The sequence below is a fragment of the Peromyscus eremicus genome, chromosome 1, assembly GCF_949786415.1.
Source record: "Peromyscus eremicus chromosome 1, PerEre_H2_v1, whole genome shotgun sequence".
Classification (NCBI taxonomy): Eukaryota; Metazoa; Chordata; class Mammalia; order Rodentia; family Cricetidae; genus Peromyscus; species Peromyscus eremicus.
In genome coordinates, this window is record NC_081416.1 from 74,802,068 (window position 1) to 74,821,695 (window position 19,628).

General features: G+C 48.8%; 2 protein-coding genes across 4 annotated transcripts; one reads left to right on the top strand and one right to left on the bottom strand.

The window, feature by feature from the left end:
• Positions 1 to 3,974: 3,974 nt before the first annotated feature.
• Positions 3,975 to 9,028, bottom strand: Bckdk (branched chain keto acid dehydrogenase kinase). Its single transcript, XM_059250801.1, has 12 exons — positions 8,896 to 9,028; positions 7,945 to 8,307; positions 7,751 to 7,819; positions 7,566 to 7,676; positions 7,258 to 7,305; positions 7,064 to 7,183; positions 6,884 to 6,982; positions 6,632 to 6,705; positions 4,917 to 5,045; positions 4,750 to 4,839; positions 4,221 to 4,379; positions 3,975 to 4,131 (listed from the first exon to the last, which is right to left on the bottom strand). Exons 2-12 carry the CDS (start codon positions 8,137 to 8,139, stop codon positions 3,987 to 3,989), a joined length of 1,239 nt encoding a protein of 412 aa, XP_059106784.1. The 5' UTR covers positions 8,140 to 8,307; positions 8,896 to 9,028; the 3' UTR covers positions 3,975 to 3,986.
• A 7,787-nt stretch (positions 9,029 to 16,815) lies between these two features.
• Positions 16,816 to 19,628, top strand: Vkorc1 (vitamin K epoxide reductase complex subunit 1). 3 transcript variants are annotated; one of them, XM_059250809.1, is made up of 3 exons: positions 16,835 to 17,112; positions 17,835 to 17,944; positions 19,196 to 19,628. In XM_059250809.1, the coding sequence occupies exons 1-3, from the start codon at positions 16,940 to 16,942 to the stop codon at positions 19,396 to 19,398; spliced, it is 486 nt and encodes a 161-aa protein (XP_059106792.1). In that variant the 5' UTR covers positions 16,835 to 16,939; the 3' UTR covers positions 19,399 to 19,628. The 3 variants fall into 3 exon arrangements, with proteins under 3 accessions (XP_059106806.1, XP_059106792.1, XP_059106799.1); XM_059250816.1 differs by lacking the exon at positions 16,835 to 17,112 and adding an exon at positions 17,120 to 17,251; XM_059250823.1 differs by lacking the exon at positions 17,835 to 17,944 and having other exon boundaries at positions 16,816 to 17,112; positions 19,196 to 19,414.

Here is a 19,628-nt window from a genome sequence, read left to right on the forward strand (position 1 = left end):
TACTGGAATAAAGTTCCTCTTCTCATTCCCAATCATTTAGACTAACTGGCTTGTGCCGCATGAACATACCCAGCACTACTGGTAACTTCCACAGCAGCACACAGCACAGTGTAAGGCAGAGTAGGAACTTGGTAAGCATCTCATTTAGACATTCTTTGAAAGTTCTTAGACTCATAATTTGGTTATCGGTCTTCACAATAGTTCTTAAGAGAGATGCAGCTTGAGGTTGGGATTCAGAAACTGTATCCCAAGAAATATCTGACCACTGGGTCTCTATGAGAGATGGCACTGGGAATAAAATCTTTTCTGGGGAGTGGGGAGCTGGAGAGATGGCCCAGCGATTAAGAGCATGTAGTGCTCTTGTGGACCTGAGTTCTGTTTCCACATCAGGCAGCTCACTATCTTCTGTAACTTCAGCTCCCAGGGGATCCTACACTCTCTTCAGGACTCCAGGCACCTGCAGTAACATGCACAAACCCACAGGCAGACACACATGAAAGGAAGAGAGGGCACTAGGAAAGACTGGTTGCTTTGCTGTTGGGCAAGACAGACAGCACCAGGTATCTGGCATCCTAAGACAGAAAAGACAGACAACTAAAAGATACCTTCTCCCACTACAACCCTGTTGTGGAGTATAGTTTAAGATGTGGGGGATTTAGCTCAGTGGTAGAGTGCTTGCCTAGCAAGTGCAAGGCCCTGGGTTCGGTCCTTAGCTCTGAGAAAAAAAAAGAAAAGAAAAAGAAAAAAGATTTATACGTGAAAAACCAAAAAAGAAAAAAAAAAAAAAAAGATGTGTTACATTCGTTTATGCTGTGGAATATTTGTGTAATGGTGCAAAGATGTGATGCATTCTTTTATGTTGCATTTGCTTAACTCTAAAGCTGTGTTACTTAGCCTGTCTAAAACAACTGATGGTCTAATAAAGAGCTGAACGGCCAATAGCAAGGCAGGAGAAAGGATAGGCAGGGCTGGCAGGCAGAGAGAATAAATAAAAGAAAAAGAGGGAAATGAGAAAAGGAGGAGAGAGGACGCCAGGGGCCAGCCACCCACAGATTAAGAAGGAAAGAAAGATAAAAAAAGCCCAGAGGCAAAGTGTAGTTAAAGAGAAATGTGATAATTTAAGTTAGAAAAGCTGGCTAGAAACAAGCCAAGCTAAGGCCGGGCATTCATAAGTAATAAGTCTCTGTGTATTTATTTCGGAGCTGGATGGTGGGACCCCAAAGAGTAAAAAACACAAAACCAAAAAACCCTTTTCAGGATTGCATTTGCTCAGGCTTCCGTTACCTCACTTAATACTTCACCTGACATCTTCAGTTACAGATGATGTCCTTCCTAGGTAAGGATTAGCCTAGGCACAGTAAATCCTTTGATCAGATGTGAACACACACTCACACCCCCATGCTGCCTTCATGCCAATGTCCACCATGATTCTAACATGCAAATCCAACTGTTCTTCCTAAAACTGTATAGGGACTGCACTCAGACCACCCCCTTATTATTATTATTGTGTGTGTGTGTGTGTGAGTGTAGACGTACATGCATGCAGGTAAGGACTTTTCAGGATTCAGTTTTCCTTCTGTCATGAACCAAGGGCAGAATTCAGTGTCAAGTGCTTTTACCTGCTGAACCATCTCACCGGGCCCAGATCCTTTTTGTTGCTGATGATTAGATGTGTGTTATTTCTCTGGGTGCTTCAGCTCTCTGTGCTTTCAAAGACTAGAGACTCTTCTCTGACAGCTGCCTAAGGGATTTGTTGAGACAGGGTTTGCCAAGCAGCCCAGACAGGCCTTGAACTCACGATCCTCCTGTGTTTAAGTGTCCCAAGTGCCAGGATCCCAGGTGTGTATCACATTTGATTCTGCCAGAAAAGGCTAAAGAGTTTTGTTTTGTTGTTGTTGTTTGAGACAGGGTTTCTCTGTGTAACAGCTCTGGCTCCTGAAACTCACTTTGTAGACCAGGATGGCCTCAAATTCACAGGTATCTGCCTGCCTCTGCCTCCCAAATGTTGGGGTTAAGTGCTGGGATTAAAGGTGTGGGCCACCACCTCTGGCTAAGAGTTTTCAGTCTAGGAATTTAAATACCTTCCCATCTCTATGTCCCCAAACAGGGAATTACCATGGAGCTTATGCTCATGACTACTTCTGAGGAATAGTGTGCTAGCTCTGGACTTTTTAGTAAGATCCCTTGATTGACGTCTCCCATTTCCTTTCTTGCTTCCCCTACTCGCTGTTGGAAGTAACCCCCCCCCCCCACACACACACACAATGGAAGTGAGGACATTAGTCTCCCGCCCTGAACCACTTTAACTAATTATTTGGACACAAATCTTCCTCAAGACCAGCTCCTAAAGAATGCAGCCTGGGGTGCTGGAGAGATGGCTCAGAGATTAACCACACGGCGGCTCACAGCCATCCATCTATACTGAGATCTGGCGCCCTCTTCTGGTGTGCAGGCATACATGCAGGCAGAACATTGTAAATTAATACTTATATAATAAATAAATAAATCTTTAAAAATGAAAAAAAAAAAAAAAGACTCCAACCTGAACCATCCCTTCTTATCTTAAAACCCATCCACAGAGCCCTGCTGCCTCAGGGTAAGGCCCAAGTTCCAAGCCAGCAGGATTTTCAGTGTGGCAAACCTTTGTAGTTTCCTACCTGCCATTTGGTCCCCAGGTAATTTCCTGTTTCCCCTCAATCCAACAGTTCTGTCCAGGAGAGGCAGGAGATGGTACTGGCCCACAACTAACCTCACAAAGAGATCTGACGGGGGTCAGACATGAAATCAAGAGATGGGTCTATCCCAGCACTTAGAAGGCAGAGGCAGGAGAGACTGAGGCCAGTTTAAGGCCAGCCTGGTCTATAAGTCAAATTTCAAACCAGCTAAGGCTACAGAGAAGCAGTCTCAAAAAAGGAACGTCTGGGGATGTAACTCGCTCGGAAGACCGTTTGTCTAGCATGAAAGAAGGTCTGGTTCTGACCCCAGCACAGCCTAAAAACAGGTATGGTACCGGGTGACTGTATTTCCATGGAGATCAGAAGTTCAAGGTCAACCTTGACTGACAGCAAAGGCAAGCCAGCCTGGGCTATAGGATACCCTGACTCAAAGCAGAACAAACAGAAAGATCTGATTCTTCTATCCAGTCCCACCAGGCAAGCCCTTAGGTCCTAAACAAGGGGGAGAGATGCTGTCAGTTGAAATTCTATCAGAAGTTCTGTTCCACCACAGTTCTCCTCGTGCTTTTTCCCCAAGTCCTAGGCCCTCCCTAAGAAGACTTCTTTATCTGTGTGAAGTGGTCTCTGCATAACCTTAGGCATTTCTTTTTGCAGCCACAGCAGCCACGGTTGGCAGGCAGTATTTTTAACCTCACTCAAGCTCAGGAATCAGGTGGCCTAAAAGGTTGCCCAGTCTAGTGACCTTCACCTCTAAACTCCGTGACTGCCAGAAAGGGGAGAGCTCCATCTGGGCCTCTAACATCATCTGGGGCCCAGAAAGATTTGTCCAATAAGCAGAAGCTGCCAAAGTCACCCCTACTCCTGCCAAGTCAAATAGGCAAGAACCTTTGGGCCAGTCCTCCTCCTGCCAGGGTGCCAGCTAGAGGCTGGGACATGGCCCACGTTAACTTCCAGGGCCCAGGGAACCCAAGAGGCAGAAACAAAAGCTCACCTGCCCTCCCAACATTTGGGGCCCAAGAGGGCCTTCAAAATGCAGACTTTAATAAACAGCAGGTCAAATAAGGATTCCTCAAGAGTGAGAACAGCAGAACTGGTATGAGAGGCCTCAGGGGCTTCCACTTCCTCCCTCCAAGACTCGGAGGTAGAAAGCAGTGGGCCCTGCTGAGGAGGAGTGGTGCCCAGCTCCATGTAAGTCCGTCTGTCTGAGGCCCTAAGCTCCACAAAGCAGCAGTGTGTGGAGCACAGTGGCCCCCTGCCAGGCCCAGAAGGTCCTAGGAGGAGTGTGGCAGGCTAGCAGGCCAACATCTGCCGTCAGATCCTGAAGCTTTCCTCCCGGCCATCAATGTGGCGGAGCCGCAGGTAGACATCTGTGCCAATGCCCTGGAGGGACTGTAGCTGCAGGGAGCCACCGAGATACTCCGCATAGGCCCTGGACGTGGGCAGCCCGAAGCCAAAGCTGGGGGCAGTGGACAGGATACGGGGCTTCAGAAGCTTGAGTGTCCTGGTCTACCCTTCCCCCCACCTTGGGCAGGTAGGGGGCCTTACCCATGCATAGGTCCTGACTGGCTGCCACTGTGCATATCCAGGTGGCCGAAGAGGGGGCTGATTCGGGGGTCCTGGGTGCTGGCCTCAGCTGTGGTGAAGTGGTAGTCCATGACCCGATCCAGGTCTTTGTGAGCAATTCCTCCACCCCGGTCTGAAATCCTGGCAGGATGTTGACAACACAGACTCGGTCAGGTCTGATGAGGTCTCACTAGCCCTCTAAGCAGACAGTGCTGAGTATGACTTCCTGTTCCATGAAAGTAGAAAGTGGCTTCCTTTACGTTTACCACCTCTGCCTGGGCCACAGACTGCTTACACCCGATCATTCCATTTGACATTTGCTCTCACTTATCAAACACCATTTGCCCAACTCCAGGTTCCTCAGCTGGCCCCAAATCCACAGTGCCTAGGTCCTGGCAATCTCAGGATCCAAGCCCCAGAGGTGGGTAGGTTCTGGCTTGAGGTCCTATAGCAAGTTAGAAATAGCGCCCAGAATCTTCATCCACCCCAGCCCAATTCAATTTGAGCAAACCTGATGATGAGATCAATATCGTTATTGGCGATGGTGATGACCACATCTGGAACATTGTAGGGAGTATCTAGGTGACTCTCCATTGTGGCTCTGTTCAGGAGAGAGAGACCAGTCGATGGTGGCACCCTAGTTTGTCTTCCCCCACCCAACACAACCAGCCTGCCTACCTCATAGCATTCTTGAGCAGCTCAGGCAGGATGTAGTCCAGCGGCATGGGGATAAAGGGGAAACGGGCAGCCACGTGTCCGTTGATGCGGACTCGAGGGGCATTGCCATACTTGTGCTCACACAGGCGTCTGTGGATACAAAGGTCCGGTAGGTATTTCTAGAGCTGTAGCTCCTAACCGAGGTAATTCTTCCCAAGGGGCATTGGGCAACACACAGATAGTTTTGCTCATCACATGGAAGGGCATTCCTGCTGTCAAATGAGTAGAAATCAAAGGTTGCACTAAACAGCCTATGTCAAATGCACAAAAGCCCTCCACTAGCTTAAGATGTCAGTCATGGGGCTGGAGAGATGGTTCACTGGTTCTTTTTCCAGAGCTGAGGACCAAAGCCAGGGCCTTGCGCTTGCTAGGCAAGCACTCTACCACTGAGCTAAATCCCCAACCCCTCACTGGTTCTTTTTTTTTTTTTTTAGATTTATTTATTTATTATGTATACAGCATGTATGACTGCAGGCCAGATGAGGGCACCAGATCTCATTACAGATGGCTGTGAGCCACCATGTGGTTGCTGGGAATTGAACTCAGGACCTCTAGGAGAGCAGTCAGTGCTCTTAACCTTTGAGCCATCTCTCCAGCCCCCCCTCACTGGTTCTTAAGAACATTTATCCTAGCAGGGGATTCAAGTTCCCAGCACCTATGCTGGGCAGCTCACAACTGCCGATAACTCTGGTTCCAGGGGGACCTCTGTGGGCACCCAGCACAAACACGGCACACATCCACCCATGGAGACAAACCCTCATGCACACAGAGAACAAGTAAATCCTTACAGAGATGTCAACAGTGCCACTGAGAACCCTGCCCACACTGCCCACGGTGACATACATCTGTAATCCCAGCACTAAGGAAGACTGACACAAGCCTGGCAGTGGTGGCACACACCTTTAATCCAGCACTTGAGAGGAAGAGGCAGGTGAATCTCTGAGTTCAAGGCCAGCCTGGTCTACATAAGAGAGTTCCAGGACAGCTAGAGCTACCTAGTGACACCTGATCTCAAAAAAAAAAAAGAGGAAGAAATGGCTTTGTAGGGGCTGGCAAGACGGCTCAGTGATTAAGAGCACTGGCTGCTCTTGCAGAGGACCTGGGTTCGATTCCTAGCACCCACATGGCAGGTCACAACTATCTCTAACTCCTCTTCCAGGGGACCCAGCACCCTCACACAGACATACATGCAGGCCAAACACCAATGTACATAAAATACAATATAAATAAATTATTAAAAAAGAAAGAAATGGCTTAATGAGTAAAGGCACTTGCTGCCAAGCCTGACTACCTGAGCTTAATCCCTGATCCCACACAGTGGAAGGAGAAAACTGACCCCATCACGTTGTCTTCTGACAGAATTGTGGCACATGAATACACACATTATTATTATAATACCCTCAGAAATAATTAAATGTAATAAAATTTAAACCAAAACTGGCCAGAGAGATGGCTTAGTAGTTGAGAGCATCTGCTGTTCTTGCAGAGGACACAGGTTTGGTTCCCAGCGCCCACATGGCACACAGACACACGTGCAGGCAAAACACCCATACGCATAAAATACTGTTTTTAAAAAAGCAAAACAAAAAAGAGCCCTTGCCCTGGACCACACGAGGACTCAGACAGACACTCTCTCTGCCCCTGGACATCAACCCCCTGCTCCATGCTAGTCTCACCTGGCAAAATCCACCCACTTTTCAATAATCTTCTTGGGTGACAGACGAGTGCAGATAATGCCAACAAAATCGGGCTGGCAGGAAGAAAGAAGGTCGGAGCTAGCAAGACCCACCCCAGCTGCCAAATGCCCAGGGTTTCTGGAATGCCAGAGCAGCCCCAAAGCCCGTCCGTCCCTAGCCCCGAGGGGGCTCGTGGCTCATGTGTCCCCATTTAACATTCCCAGGTCAGTCAGTGCTGGCCGTCGGCTCCACCTTGTCTTCATGCAATGCCAGATGGTGAGTGGCCAGCATGCGGATCCCAAGTCTCGAAGTCAGAGTCTTGTCCAAGAAGTACCGGACCAGCTTTTCATCCTATAAAGAGTCGGCCTCTAAATCCTGTGTCCCATCTCAACCATCCTACTTCGCCGGGCCCCATTCTCTACTGCCGCTGACCTCTATGTGTTTCCGGCTCTCGCGGAGACCCTCAGCTAACAGGGTCACCACATCCTTGTGGTCATCCAGCAGCTGTCGCACCAGCTGGCAGTACTGGGCCTCGTCGGCCTGGTCCTTGATCTGCAGGTCACAGAGTCATAAGCACAGTGGTCCAACCGGACCTTGGCCCCTCACCCTACTCAGCCAAGCCTCACCGGAGGGAAGTCGGTCAGCTTCTGGAAGGCCCGGATGTACAGCTCATGCTGCGTGGAATAAGTATGAGAATGCACAGAGCTGTCACAGACACTCGAATAGGAGAAGTCACCAGAGGGCTCACCACCCGACTCAATTAGTAAGGTCCAAGCCCCAACAGACCCTTCCAGTTCCCACTGATAGGCAGTCGTGGCCTCTGATGTTCTGAGGCTCAGTCCCGTCTGGACCTCACACCTTGCAGCAGGCCGGAGCTCCCCCCGTTTGCCTCTTGGGCAGGGTGCATGCTGACAGGAAAGTCCCCTCTACTTACCACATGCAGTATGGTAGGATTGCAACCAATGATGAAGGGAAGGCTACGGAAGCCCTTGATGCGGTGAGCGATCCTCACTGGTAACTCCTGCTGTAAGTAGCGGCCACTTTTCTATAAGAAAAAGAGGGGAGGGCCTAAGCAGCTGGCTAGAGTCTCTGGAGCAGCAAGGAAAGAGAGAGCCTTACCAGAAGGTGGCTGCCATCCTGTGAGCGGCCAGAATAGAGCATCATGGTGGGAGTGAGGCGGACCGAGGGCTGAAAGGGAAGATGGACTTTGAGCACCAGACATTCGAGATCCCACCAACCCCACCACATTAGCTCAGCCCTTTCCCTTAAGACTTATTCCAACTTGACTTCTGCTAATCACCCAAGCATCCTACCTTCTCTGCTGCCACGTCAATGGCTGACTGGTTGTAAAAGGAGGTGACAGTCTTGGAGCGTTCTCTGGCCAGCTCCACATGGTGTGTATCGGTGGCTGATGTTGATCGAGCCCGGAGTGACAGTGAGGACCCTAAGAGGGGCCGAAGTGAAGGCCCTCTCCGAGGGCCGCTGCCCAGCACCAAAGTCAATATCATTGTCCTGTTTCTTTGTTGGACTAGGCTGCCACTATAGGATTAAGGACCCGACAGGCAGTGGTGACCCCAAAGCGGAGCAGAGGCAGTAGGCAGGGCTTTTCTCGGATTTCAGGGATGTGGGTCCCTCAACGCTGCTGACATGCTCCGCGCAGGCACAACAGCTTCCATCTATCGGAGTGGTGCAAGACAGTTGTAAGGATCCGAATCCAGATGGTCTGCACTATTTCTCCAAGTGCACACCAGTATCCTCAGACCTGGACAACCTTGCCCAACCCTTAACAACCACCATCTCCCCAGACACTCAGGCCGAGACTGGACAACACTTTCCGGGGGGTTGTACTCTTCTACATGAAACTCAACCTGGGGGTATGTATGCGCGCTCAAGGAAGCGGGTGGAGTAATCTCCAGTTCATTCTAGCCATAAAACCTCACCCCAGCTCCCTCAGGTTCCGGACAACCCCATTCAGGGGTGGATCTGACCCCTAATCGGCATTAGGGGACCCCAGCCCTTGAAGACTGGCCTGCGTCCGTGCGACAAGCATAGCGTATGGGAGAACAGGGTGCATGCAGCAAAACTGCGGTCCCAGGGTTCCCCATCGGAGATCCCCCCTTCGCTGGGTCACTTAGTCCGGCCGGGGTCCCCCCATATGGTAGATGCCAGCCCCCGCCCATGCGCACTCCCGCGCAGAGGTGGAGACTGAGGACCTGCGCTGCCGAGCGTCCACCGAAGGGTTCTGCGCGAGTTACACCACTTACCGCGAAGCCAGACGATGGGCCCGGGTCCGAGCGGAACCGCCGAAGCAGTCGACCCGCCCGGCTAGCCGAGCCCGCCTGCGCCCTCCTCCGATGTAACATCGCGCGGGCTGTGTGTGCCCAGTGCCTCCTGGGAGTTGTAGTTTGGCCACGAGGACTTGCGTGGGCTCCTGCCCATCGGGCTATCCCCACCCACTTCAGATAAGTAGTTTAGTTCCCTCCGGTGGTCCCGAAGTTACCAGTGGCCAATCATCGACTCTACCTTCTGTTTAATAAAATGAGCTCCCTGGGAGCAAAGTTTTTGAGAGCAGGAAAAACCCTTAGATCCTTAGATCCCAGGGTCCCATCCTTCAAGCTCCTAACTCACTCATGGTCTGCTTGGTTCAAACTCCAGCTCAGCTTCCTTAACACCCGAGGAAAGTAAGCTAATTTCTCAGTACTCTAATTTTGGTATTGGCAAAACCAGGAACTCTGTAGGTTATATAAATTTATATATTTAAGCTGCCTAGAACAGTGGTAGGTGTGGAATTAGCATGGGCGTTACTATTTCTACCTGCCGGCAAGTTTACATGACTGGGTGACTTTTCTGCACAAGGGAGGTAGGGTGTCTCAAATAAATAGCTCTCTGCTCTGAGGAGGAGAACGGTGTGACAGCTGTCTAGTGGCTGCACAGGAGCTTGTGAGAGATCCAGGTGTAGGATACGAGTAGAACATGGCCAGGGAAGGAGACTGGGGACCGGATAAAGAACAGCCTGGATGATTTGAAGGTATGGCTGGAGCCCTTTAGAATCTCGGAGGGAGGGGATTCATGGAGTGCCCAACAGCTGGAAGTTAGGAACCGCCTAATGATTTTGTTTTTGTTGTTTTGATTGGTGTTTTGAGACCAATCTCAAATAGTGAATCTCACTATTGTGGACAGACTGGCTTGGAATTTTCTATCCTCCTGCCTCAAGCCTGAGAATCTGGCCCTGCCTACCTCAGCCTCAGTTTACCGGCAAGTGCCACCACACCTGGGTTCAATAAGGGTTTTAATTATCCCCTCCTCCTTAGAACCCTCTGGCTGTAGTGATGGAAACATGGACCAGGTGGCAAAAAGAACGGAGAAGACAATTAAGCAGAAAGATGATCAGGGGAAGTTTTTCAGAATGTGTGTACTGATTTCTTTCTTTCTTTCTTTTTTTAAGATTTATTTATTTTATGTATATGGTGCTCTACGTGCATATACATCTGCAGGCCAGAAGAGGACATCAAATTCCATTATAGATGACTGTGAGACACCATGTGGTTGCTGGGAATTGAACTCAGGACCTCTGGAAGAACAGCCAGTGCCCTTAACCACTGAGCCATCTCTCCAGCCCACTGATTTCTTAATAATTAAAGATTATATGTTAAATAAGGCAGTGGTTTCCTTTGAAAACGTCCTGCCTTGGGGGTGGAATCCCTCACATGGCTGACCTGCCTGAGGAAGTGGGGGAAGGTCTGCAGAGACACCTTCCAGACTTAGAGAATCTCTGGGTCACCTAATTGATTCTTCCCCTACTCCGATCCTCCCCCTCTCCCACTTTTTTTTACAACTTCCTGGCAACATCCTGGTGCAAAGCCAGGAGGCCATTCAGCTCTGGCTGGCAGGCATAACTTGAGCACGTGGAAGAAGAGGGAGAGAAGGGTGACAGCCTTCATCACAAGCAAAGGACTCTGAGTGACTGTTAGGTTCCTGGACTTGCCGCTCACGTGGCTGCGGCGTGGATGGGAGCCACCCCAGGCGGCGACTGCGACAGCCGACAGCCGGTAGGCGGAGGCGTCTGGCAACCGCTTCACCTCATTTAACCTGACTAGCGCTTCATCTGAACTGGCTGTAGCTGCCGGCTGCCTAGGTTGAGCACACATGTCCTTAGCTCTTGTTCACAAAGCTGCCAGCTCATAGGTAGCTTAAAGGTGGTTCGGCACTGCTTTATATGTGTTGATTTTTTATCTTTGTAACTGTTCTATAAGGTGGGCACTGTTTTCATCTTCCTATTACAGATGCAAGAATCGGGACACAGAAAGATGAGAAGATTCGTCTCCCTCCCTTCTCTGTCTTCGCCTCCTCACATTCGTTCTGTTCCACACTGGTGGCCTCTCAGTGGTTCACCAAACATGCTGGGCTTATTCCATCTCTCACTGGCTGTTCTCTCTGCATGCAACACCCTTACCTTAGACAGCCTCATAATGTGTTTCCTCATCTCCGGGATTTTACTCAACTGGATGAAGCTCACACTGTCCATCCTAATTAAAACTGCGGTTACTTCCACCTCCCTCACTCTGCTTTTTCTTGTCTGTACTTGCCCATTTTTTTGGTTGTGTTTTAGTTTTAGTTTTTTGAGTCAGGGTTTCTCTGTGTAGCCTTGGCTGTCCTGGATCTTGCTCTGTAGACCAGGCTGGCCTTGAACTCACAGAGATCCGCCTGCCTCTGCCTCCTAAGTGCTGGGATTAAAGGCATGTGCCACCACCACCCAGCCATCACCCATTTCTTGTCTGTACCATTCTCCCTAATAACTAACACACACACACACACACACACACACACACACACACACACTGTGGAGATTATATATATCAAAAGTACTGAGGGTTTTATAAATACACACACACACACACACACACACACACACACACACACACGTGTGTATACATGTGCATGTGGGAAATATAGTGAATCAAACCCAGTATCTCATACATACTAGGCAAGACAATTGATCTCCACCTCCAGCCACCAAATTTCCTAGTTGCTAATTCCCTAATTTTAACAATACAAGAAGACAGCATGTATTTGTTTGACAGGGCTGGAAAGGCGGCTCAGCAGTTAGGAGACCCTGATTGGAATCCCAGCACCCACATGGCAATTAACAACCATCTATAACTTCAGTTCCAGGGGATCTGACACCCTCTTTTGGCCTCTGAGGGCACTGTGTACACACCGTGCACAGATATACATGCAGACATAAACACCCATACACATAAAGTCAAAACATAACAAAACAACAAAAATGTGTGCACACCTTGTTTTATGCCACATCCCTAATCTAGTAATCCAACTCTCTCTCTCTCTCTCTCTCTCTCTCTCTCACACACACACACACACACACACACACACACACACACACACACTTTATTTTATTTATTTATTATTTTTGTTTTGTTTTGTTTTCGAGACAGGGTTTCTCTGTGTAGTTTTGGTGCCTGTCCTGAATCTTGCTCTGTAGACCAGGCTGGCCTCAAACTCACAGAGATCCACCTGCCTCTGCCTCCCGAGTGCTGGGATTAAAGGCGTGCACCGCCACCACCGCCTGGCCCAACATGACTTCTTATTGCTTTAACGTATTATTGTTAAGTTGCTATTGCTGTTTTGTGGTTATTTACTAGGTACTGATAGGTCCTCGACCTTATCTGCTGTGTAAACTCTTCCCATGCTGAATAGAACTGGCCCGTGAGGCTGAATCATAAAGTAACTGTGTCTTCCAACCTTTCCTTGTTGTTGTTTTACTTTAAGTGACAGAGTCTCAGTATGTAGCTCTGACTAGCCTGAAACTTACTCTGTAGACCAGGCTAGACTCAAATTTGCAGTGATCCTCCTGGCTCTGCTTCCTGTTGTATGACATTTTGTTTGTGTTATGACAAATAAAGCTTGCCTGGAGATCAGAGGGAAGAGCTAGCCACTAGGTAACCATAGAGGCCAGGCGGTGCTGGCACACACCTTTAATCCCAGCACTTGGGAGGAGGAAGCAGGAAGATTGGGACTTCAAGGCCACCCTGGGCTACACAAGATTGATCCAGTCTAAAAGAGAAACAGAGCCAGGCGGTCGGTGGTGGCTCACACCTTTAAACCCAGCACTTGAGGTCTCATGCCTTTAATCCCGGCACTAGGGAGGTGGAGACAGGATCTCAGCCGCCATTCAATCTGGGGATTCGTAGAGACAGGATTTCCCCCATTCAGTCTGAGACAGGACAGCCCATTTCAGTCTGAGGACTGGTAGAGACAGGATCTTGCCCTTTCTGTCTGAGGATTCCTAGAGGTAAGAAGTCTCTCTGGTAGTTGGCTGCTCTGATCTTTCAGCTTTTACCCTCGATATCTGACTCTAGGTTTTTATTGTTAAGACTAATTAGGATCACACTTCAGCTTCCCACGTGCCGGGATTACAGGCACACACCATCATGCTCAGCTGTGGCTTCTGTCTTTCTCCTACTTATATCACTCGTTCTAATCTAGGAGAAGTCAGCAGTAGATAACAGGAGTTGAGAAAAGACCTAAATCCTATTGTTTATATTCATTCCCGTGAGCTATTATAACAAATTACAACAGGTTTGGTAGTTAGCAACATCAAAAAGTAATTTTCTTTTTCTTTTAAAAAGGGTGTGTGTGTGTGTGTGTGTGTGTGTGTGTGTGTGTGTGTACAAGTGTGCACATGCATGTGGAGATCGGAGGATAATTTTGTGGAGTTGGTTCCACCTGTTAGATTTTGGGTGCAGAGTAAAAAGACATAATAAGAGACCAGAGTTTGACCTCAACAGACAGGATTGTTTATGTCAAACATCAAAGAACAGACTCTCTCCCATGGGAAAGGGGGTCTGCAAAAGGAGAAAGTTGGTTGGGGCCTTTAATGGAGGCAAGTGAAAGGTTTGGGAAGAGGAAGTTAATGCAGTTTCAAGGGGCTACATCTGTCCATTGTGCACATGACGCCATTTTTTTCTTTAGAAACTGCCTTGCCTGGCAGGTGATGGTGGGTGATCGAGTCAGGCAGTGGCAGTGATGGGGAAGAGGCTGGAGTGTCAGCACAGGGCAGGGATTTCAGCAAGCCTTAGGGGAACAGAAAGTTCATCGGTCAGGGTCTTGCAGAGTTCAAGGTTTATTCGGAACCCACATCACCTTCACATGGGTTCTGGGGATTAAACTCAGGTCATCAGATTTGTGCAGTAGGAAACCCTTTTTCTGCTGAGCCATCTCATGTAGCTAAATATTTCTAATTGTTCTTTAGTGCAGAAGTCTAATATAGGTGTCACTAGACTAAAAGAAAAATATCAGTAGCTTTTTGGGTCTGGTGATCCAGGTGTGTGATCCTAGTAACTAGGGAACTGGAGGCAAGAAAATTGAGGGGGGTCAAAGGAATGAGACTGGTTGGCACAATACCACATCACTGAATCCTGTATGGCTTTCTCCCAGAAACCTGACTGGGGCAGTGAGGGAAGGAAGAAGGAATTGACACACAAACACAGGTACTGGGCTTGCTCTGACGGAGTGCACCTTCGATACCAAAACCTCAGACCTCAGAGAGTTTATTATGTGCAGCAGAGGGACAGGCGTTAGCTAGTCTCAGTAGGAGGCATCTGTAGGTGAGCAGTCTCTGTAACATCTGGTAGGTGGAAGCTACAGTTGCTACTTTTTGCCCACGTTGGTCAGTTGTTCTCAAACAATCATACTTGCACATACATACTATCAGCATGTTCACTTGGACCAGAGGAAGACTTTGGCATCTTTCTGAGCCTCACTCCAGGACTGAGGAAGCTTTGCCAAATTCCCATGGGTCTGGGGCATTGGTCCTTGAGATGGCCTTGACCATGCCAACAATACACATTCACTCAGGACTTCAACTAGTCCTTACACACTTATTCAAGGCTTCCTTGGCTCCCCACAGCACAGTACTAATTGATCAATTAGTTAATTCTGGCCAAACGTGATGACACATGTCTGTAACCCCAATGTTCAGGAAGCTGAGGTAGGAGTCTTGGGGAAAGTTTTGTTAGCCACGGCTGTATGGAGAGGCTGTTCTAGAAACTCTAGGGAAGAAAGATCTGTTTCTGTTTCTTTGCCCTTCCCTCCTTTTCAAAGTTACTAACATTCATTATTAGCTCAGGACTCCCTCTGTTGCTTCTGTGGTCACTTCCCTGTGACTCTTTCCTGTGAGCTCTCATTTTTTATTGGGCCCACACAATAATCCAGGGTAGTATCTCTGGATTATTTATTTGTAGTTCCTGTTGAGGATAACCTTGAATTCTTGATCTTTCTGCCTCCAACCTCCCAAGTCTACCATCATGCCTAGCTTATCTTGTATGTATTTATTTTTGCTCGTTTCTCTGTAGGTCATAACTGGAAAGGAGATCTTGATAAAGAAAGGGAAAGATCTTAGCTGGCATAGTGGTGCATCCCTTTAATCTCAGCACTCTGGAGGCAGGGGCAGGCTGATCTATGTGGAGAGTTCTAGGACAGACCCCATCTACTAAAATAAAAGGAAGAGATCTTAAATAAGGGAGATGGGAAATAGAAAGGGAAACAGAATACATATAATAGGAAAGCGAAAAGGGGGCTGACTGGGGGAAGAAGGGAACTATTTGGGAGGCATGAGGGGGACAGGAAGAAGAAATGGGGATATAAATAGAGTGAAGTATAAGTACATATGTACAGAGATGCCACAATAAAACCTGTAGTGGGTATTTGTTCCACCTATGACCTTGGGGTACCAGCCCCTAGGACATGGCCTCTTGGCTAGCTTAAGACCTGAAGAGCATGTACACGGGGTCCCTTCTCTCTCTCCTGTTCTTGGACAGTGAAGACTGACTCAGGCATTGGGAAACAGTGTGGGACTAGCTTTCAGCCTTGCAGGACTCTACAACGGATTTGCTTTATCCTGTATCAGTGAGTTGATACCCCATACAACCCCTTAATAAATAGATTCATTATCAGTATTTGTGGATTTCTATTCCTGCATAAAAAAACCCATTACTCTGTATGCTAATCCTAAAACAATAATAAAAGTCCTATGACACGAATAATAAAATAAATACTTTTGTTTGTTTATTTTTCAAGACAGGGCTTCTCTGTGTAACAGCCCTGACTGTCCTCCTCCAGGCTGGCCTCAACACGAGTAAAATGAAACACCAGGTGCCCACTTTAATTCTATGCAACATTAATTCCTTTTTGCCATACAGCCTAAGGTAGACATGAGTTCTAAGCATCTTTGGAAACTGATGCTGTACCCACCACATTCTCTGAAATAAGAGTAGTAGATCTGAGAAGGAACAGCCAAGGAGGGAGGGCAGCATCAAGAAAGAAAGAGTTACTTGAAAGCAGCAGTTAGTACCAGTTGGAGGTCAAAACATAAGTGTCTACAAGAAACCATTGGACTAACGTCCCTGGTTATTACTTGCAACTAGGTGTCAGGGGAATGTTGAGGGGCAGCTAGTTTATTATATGAGTGGCAAGAAAGAAGTAAAGGAGACTGGGAATGTAAAATCTAAACTTGACTGTGAAGGGATTAGATTAAGGACAGTAGGAGAGAAAGGTAGAGGGAGCTGGGTGAAGGAACTCCATGCAAGTGGGAAGGATGGAGAGGTGGACAATGTAGAATAGACAGTCCTCGACAGCTGGGATATCTGTAAAGGGAAATAATATGAGAGGGGTTGATGGGTTGATTCAGGCTCAGGTTTTGCCAAGAGGGCACCACAACAGTAGCAAGGTCTGGGAAACCGGTCGCAGTGTGGCCTAGATAACGGAATTTATTTTGAGAGGCGCATTCCGCCACAAGGGGCGCTAGATAGGCAGGAGGGATGGCTGGCGGCTACCTGGAAGCTCACGTTATAGCCGAATGGCATCTGAAACTATTTCAGGGAAATGCTTCCTGAATCGCATCACAGTTTTCGCTAGGTTCCGTTAGTCCGTTAATCTCTAGACATGCGAAATGCATAAAACAGGACTTGGCACAGAGAACGCGCTAAGCACCGTCACATTAATAGTAGCTTTACGACTCTAGAGACTCCATTTCCCTTGATGTCTTGCAGCTTCTCCGACTACGATTCCCATCATGCCTGGCAGCTGCCGTACCAATGATTCCCCCACGTCCCTTAATCCAGTTTACTCGCCCAGCATTCCTAGCTGTCGTGCCTAAGAACAACCAATGGGATAGGAGAATGCCGACCGAGGCGGGCCAACCTGCGGGTCGAGGGACGTGGCCACCGCAGGCCCCGCCCCCGCCCCGTGGCGGGTTCTTCCCTCCTGCTCCGGGTCTGGACTGTAGACATGGGCACTGCCTGGAGGAGCCCGGGACGCGTGCGGTTTGCGCTCTGCCTCGCTGGCTTAGCGCTCTCACTGTACGCGCTGCACGTGAAGGCGGCGCGTGCCCGCGACGAGGATTACCGCGCGTTCTGCGACGTGGGCACGGCCATCAGCTGTTCACGCGTCTTCTCCTCTCGGTGCGTGCAGAAATGGAAAGCATGGGGTCCTTGAAGGCCAGGTGTACCTGATGGCCAGGTTGCCGGATGATTTTGGAGTCTGGGATCGCAGTGTCCGCAGAACGGACACTTTGAGAGCGGATTGGCCTAGGAGTTTTTGGTGGGTAATCAGACGTGCACAGGGGCTGGACCACTCAGAGATACTTGTGTTTGATCGCTTTCTGAGGGTGCCAGTGAATAACTGTGATTGGAAAACTGGAGGAGGCAGGGCAGAATAATACATAGAGATTGAGGATGATTTGGAATGGCACAAAGTGGGAGGAGGTGGTGGAGCATTGCTGTGCTAGGGGCCAAAGGTGCTGGAGCACCGGATGTTAGTGGGTGGTGAGGGTCCAGAGCAGATAGACTGTGCTCCAGATTTCCCAGTGTGGTCCCCATAAAGCGCGACCAAGCTGAAAAAATTAAAAACTTTTACACTTGTAGGGTGGCATGTGCATGCCACTACTTGCATGTGGAAGTCGGAGGTGGTTCTCTTCTGCTTTGTGGATCTTGGGGATCGAACTCAGTTGATAGGCTTGGCATTTCACCAGCTCCCGAAGTTACTGATGGTCTGTCAGACACGCCAGAAGGTCACTGACCTTTGGATTCTTGGTGGGTGGAGAGTGTTGCTAATCACTTTTCCGGGATAAAGCCCAAGGGGCTTAGGCTGACCACACTTACCTGGGTTCTTTCACTCCCACCAGGTGGGGCCAGGGCTTTGGGCTGGTGGAACAGGTGCTAGGAACTGACAGCGTCCTCAACCAATCCAACAGCATATTTGGTTGCATGTTCTACACCATACAGCTGTTGTTAGGTGAGTGGCTTTGTCCCTCCATGGCCTGTCTGCCCTAATCCAGATCAGCCTCACTCACCCCACGTCATGGTGACCCAGACAGTTGACAGACAGGCAGCTGCTAACCACTGAGCAGCCTCATCATGAGGAGACGGGAAAGGAGAACACTAGCAGGAGTATGGTAGTTTAGGTAACCACAGGCTGAAGGGCCCTCAAAGATTTCCTACGATCTCAATTCTTTTTTATCTTTTTATTTGGTTTTGTTTTTCTTTTTTCTTTTTTGGTCAAGACAGAGTTTCTCTGTGTAGTCTTGGCTGTCCTGAAACTCCAGATCAGGCCTACCTCAAACTCAGAGATCCGCCTGCCTCTGCCTCCTGAGTGCTGGGATTAAAGGCGTGCGCCACCACCTGATGTTTGTTTTTTGTTTTGTTTTGTTTTGTTTTTTGAGACAGGGTTTCTCTGCCTAACAGTTCTGGCTGTCCTGGAACTCTGTAGTCCAGGCTGGCCTCGAACTCACAGAGATCCGCCTGCCTCTGCCTCTCTAGTGCAGGGATTAAAAGTGTGCGCCACCACCGCCCAGCAGTTTTGTTTTGTTTTGTTTTTTAAAGGTTTTTATTATATATAACAGTGTTATGTCTGCAGGCCAGAAGAGGGCACCAGATCTCATTACAAGTGGTTGTGAGCCACCATGTGGTTGCTGGGAATTGAACTCAGGACCTCTGGAAGAGCAGTCAGTGCTCTTAACCTCTGAGCCATCTCTCCAGCCCCAGTTTTTTTTTTTTTTTTTTTGGTTTTTTTTTTTTTTTTTTGGTTTTTCGAGACAGGGTTTCTCTGTGTAGCTTTGCGCCTTTCCTGGAACTCACTTGGTAGCCCAGGCTGGCCTCGAACTTACTGAGATCCGCCTGGCTCTGCCTCCCGAGTGCTGGGATGAAAGGCGTGTGCCACCACCGCCCGGCCAGTTTTTGTTTTTTAAGACAAGTTCTCATGCATTCCAGGTTGACCTTGGACTCCTGAGCCTCCGTCTCCCAAGTGCTGAGGTTATAGGCATATGTTAATACATCTAGCTTACAAATTCTTTTAGAAGGGACATCACAGGTGACTTGTGTTTCATCTCATAGAGAGTTTAGCAGGAGAATTTACTGCTCGGGTCCCAAGCATTATTGGACAGATAAGGCCGCCGTCAGGTCCTGTCTTAGATGCACCTGCTGTCTGTCACTGGGGAGGCATGGCAGAGTTCTGGATGTGCCATTACTGATCTCTCTTGTTTTACAGGTTGCTTGAGGGGACGTTGGGCCTCTGTCCTGCTAGTCCTGAGTTCCCTGCTGTCCTTGGCTGGCTCTGTCTACCTGGCCTGGATTCTCTTCTTTGTGCTCTATGACTTCTGTATCGTCTGCATCACCACTTATGCCATCAATGTGGGCTTGTTGTTGCTGAACTTCCGGGAAGTGCCAGAACACAAGGCCAAAAGGCACTGAGGTCCCACCTCATGCCAGGCTAACGTAACCTGCTTTGCCTTGGCACATGAGCCTTGCCCAAGAGGGTCATGTGTGGGTCCCTAGAAGGCCCTACTCTTCATTCCAGTCCTCTCCATAACCATGCCCAGGACAATGACCACGTGTGCCTCTAAGTTCTGTCCCCAAGAGCTGCTTTCTGCTCTTGGCTAAAGAGAATGGTTTTGAACAATAAATTTTCCTGAGTTGGTCAA

Coding starts and splice junctions, on each gene's coding strand:
- Bckdk (XM_059250801.1), bottom strand. CDS start 8,139: ATGATATTGACTTTGGTGCTGGGCAGCGGCCCTCGGAGAGGGCCTTCA. Junction 7,306..7,565: donor ATCCTACCATACTGCATGTG/GTAAGTAGAGGG, acceptor TATTCCACGCAG/CATGAGCTGTACATCCGGGC. Junction 5,046..6,631: donor AAGTGGGTGGATTTTGCCAG/GTGAGACTAGCA, acceptor TTGTATCCACAG/ACGCCTGTGTGAGCACAAGT.
- Vkorc1 (XM_059250809.1), top strand. CDS start 16,940: ATGGGCACTGCCTGGAGGAGCCCGGGACGCGTGCGGTTTGCGCTCTGC. Junction 17,113..17,834: donor TCACGCGTCTTCTCCTCTCG/GTGCGTGCAGAA, acceptor CACTCCCACCAG/GTGGGGCCAGGGCTTTGGGC. Junction 17,945..19,195: donor CACCATACAGCTGTTGTTAG/GTGAGTGGCTTT, acceptor CTTGTTTTACAG/GTTGCTTGAGGGGACGTTGG.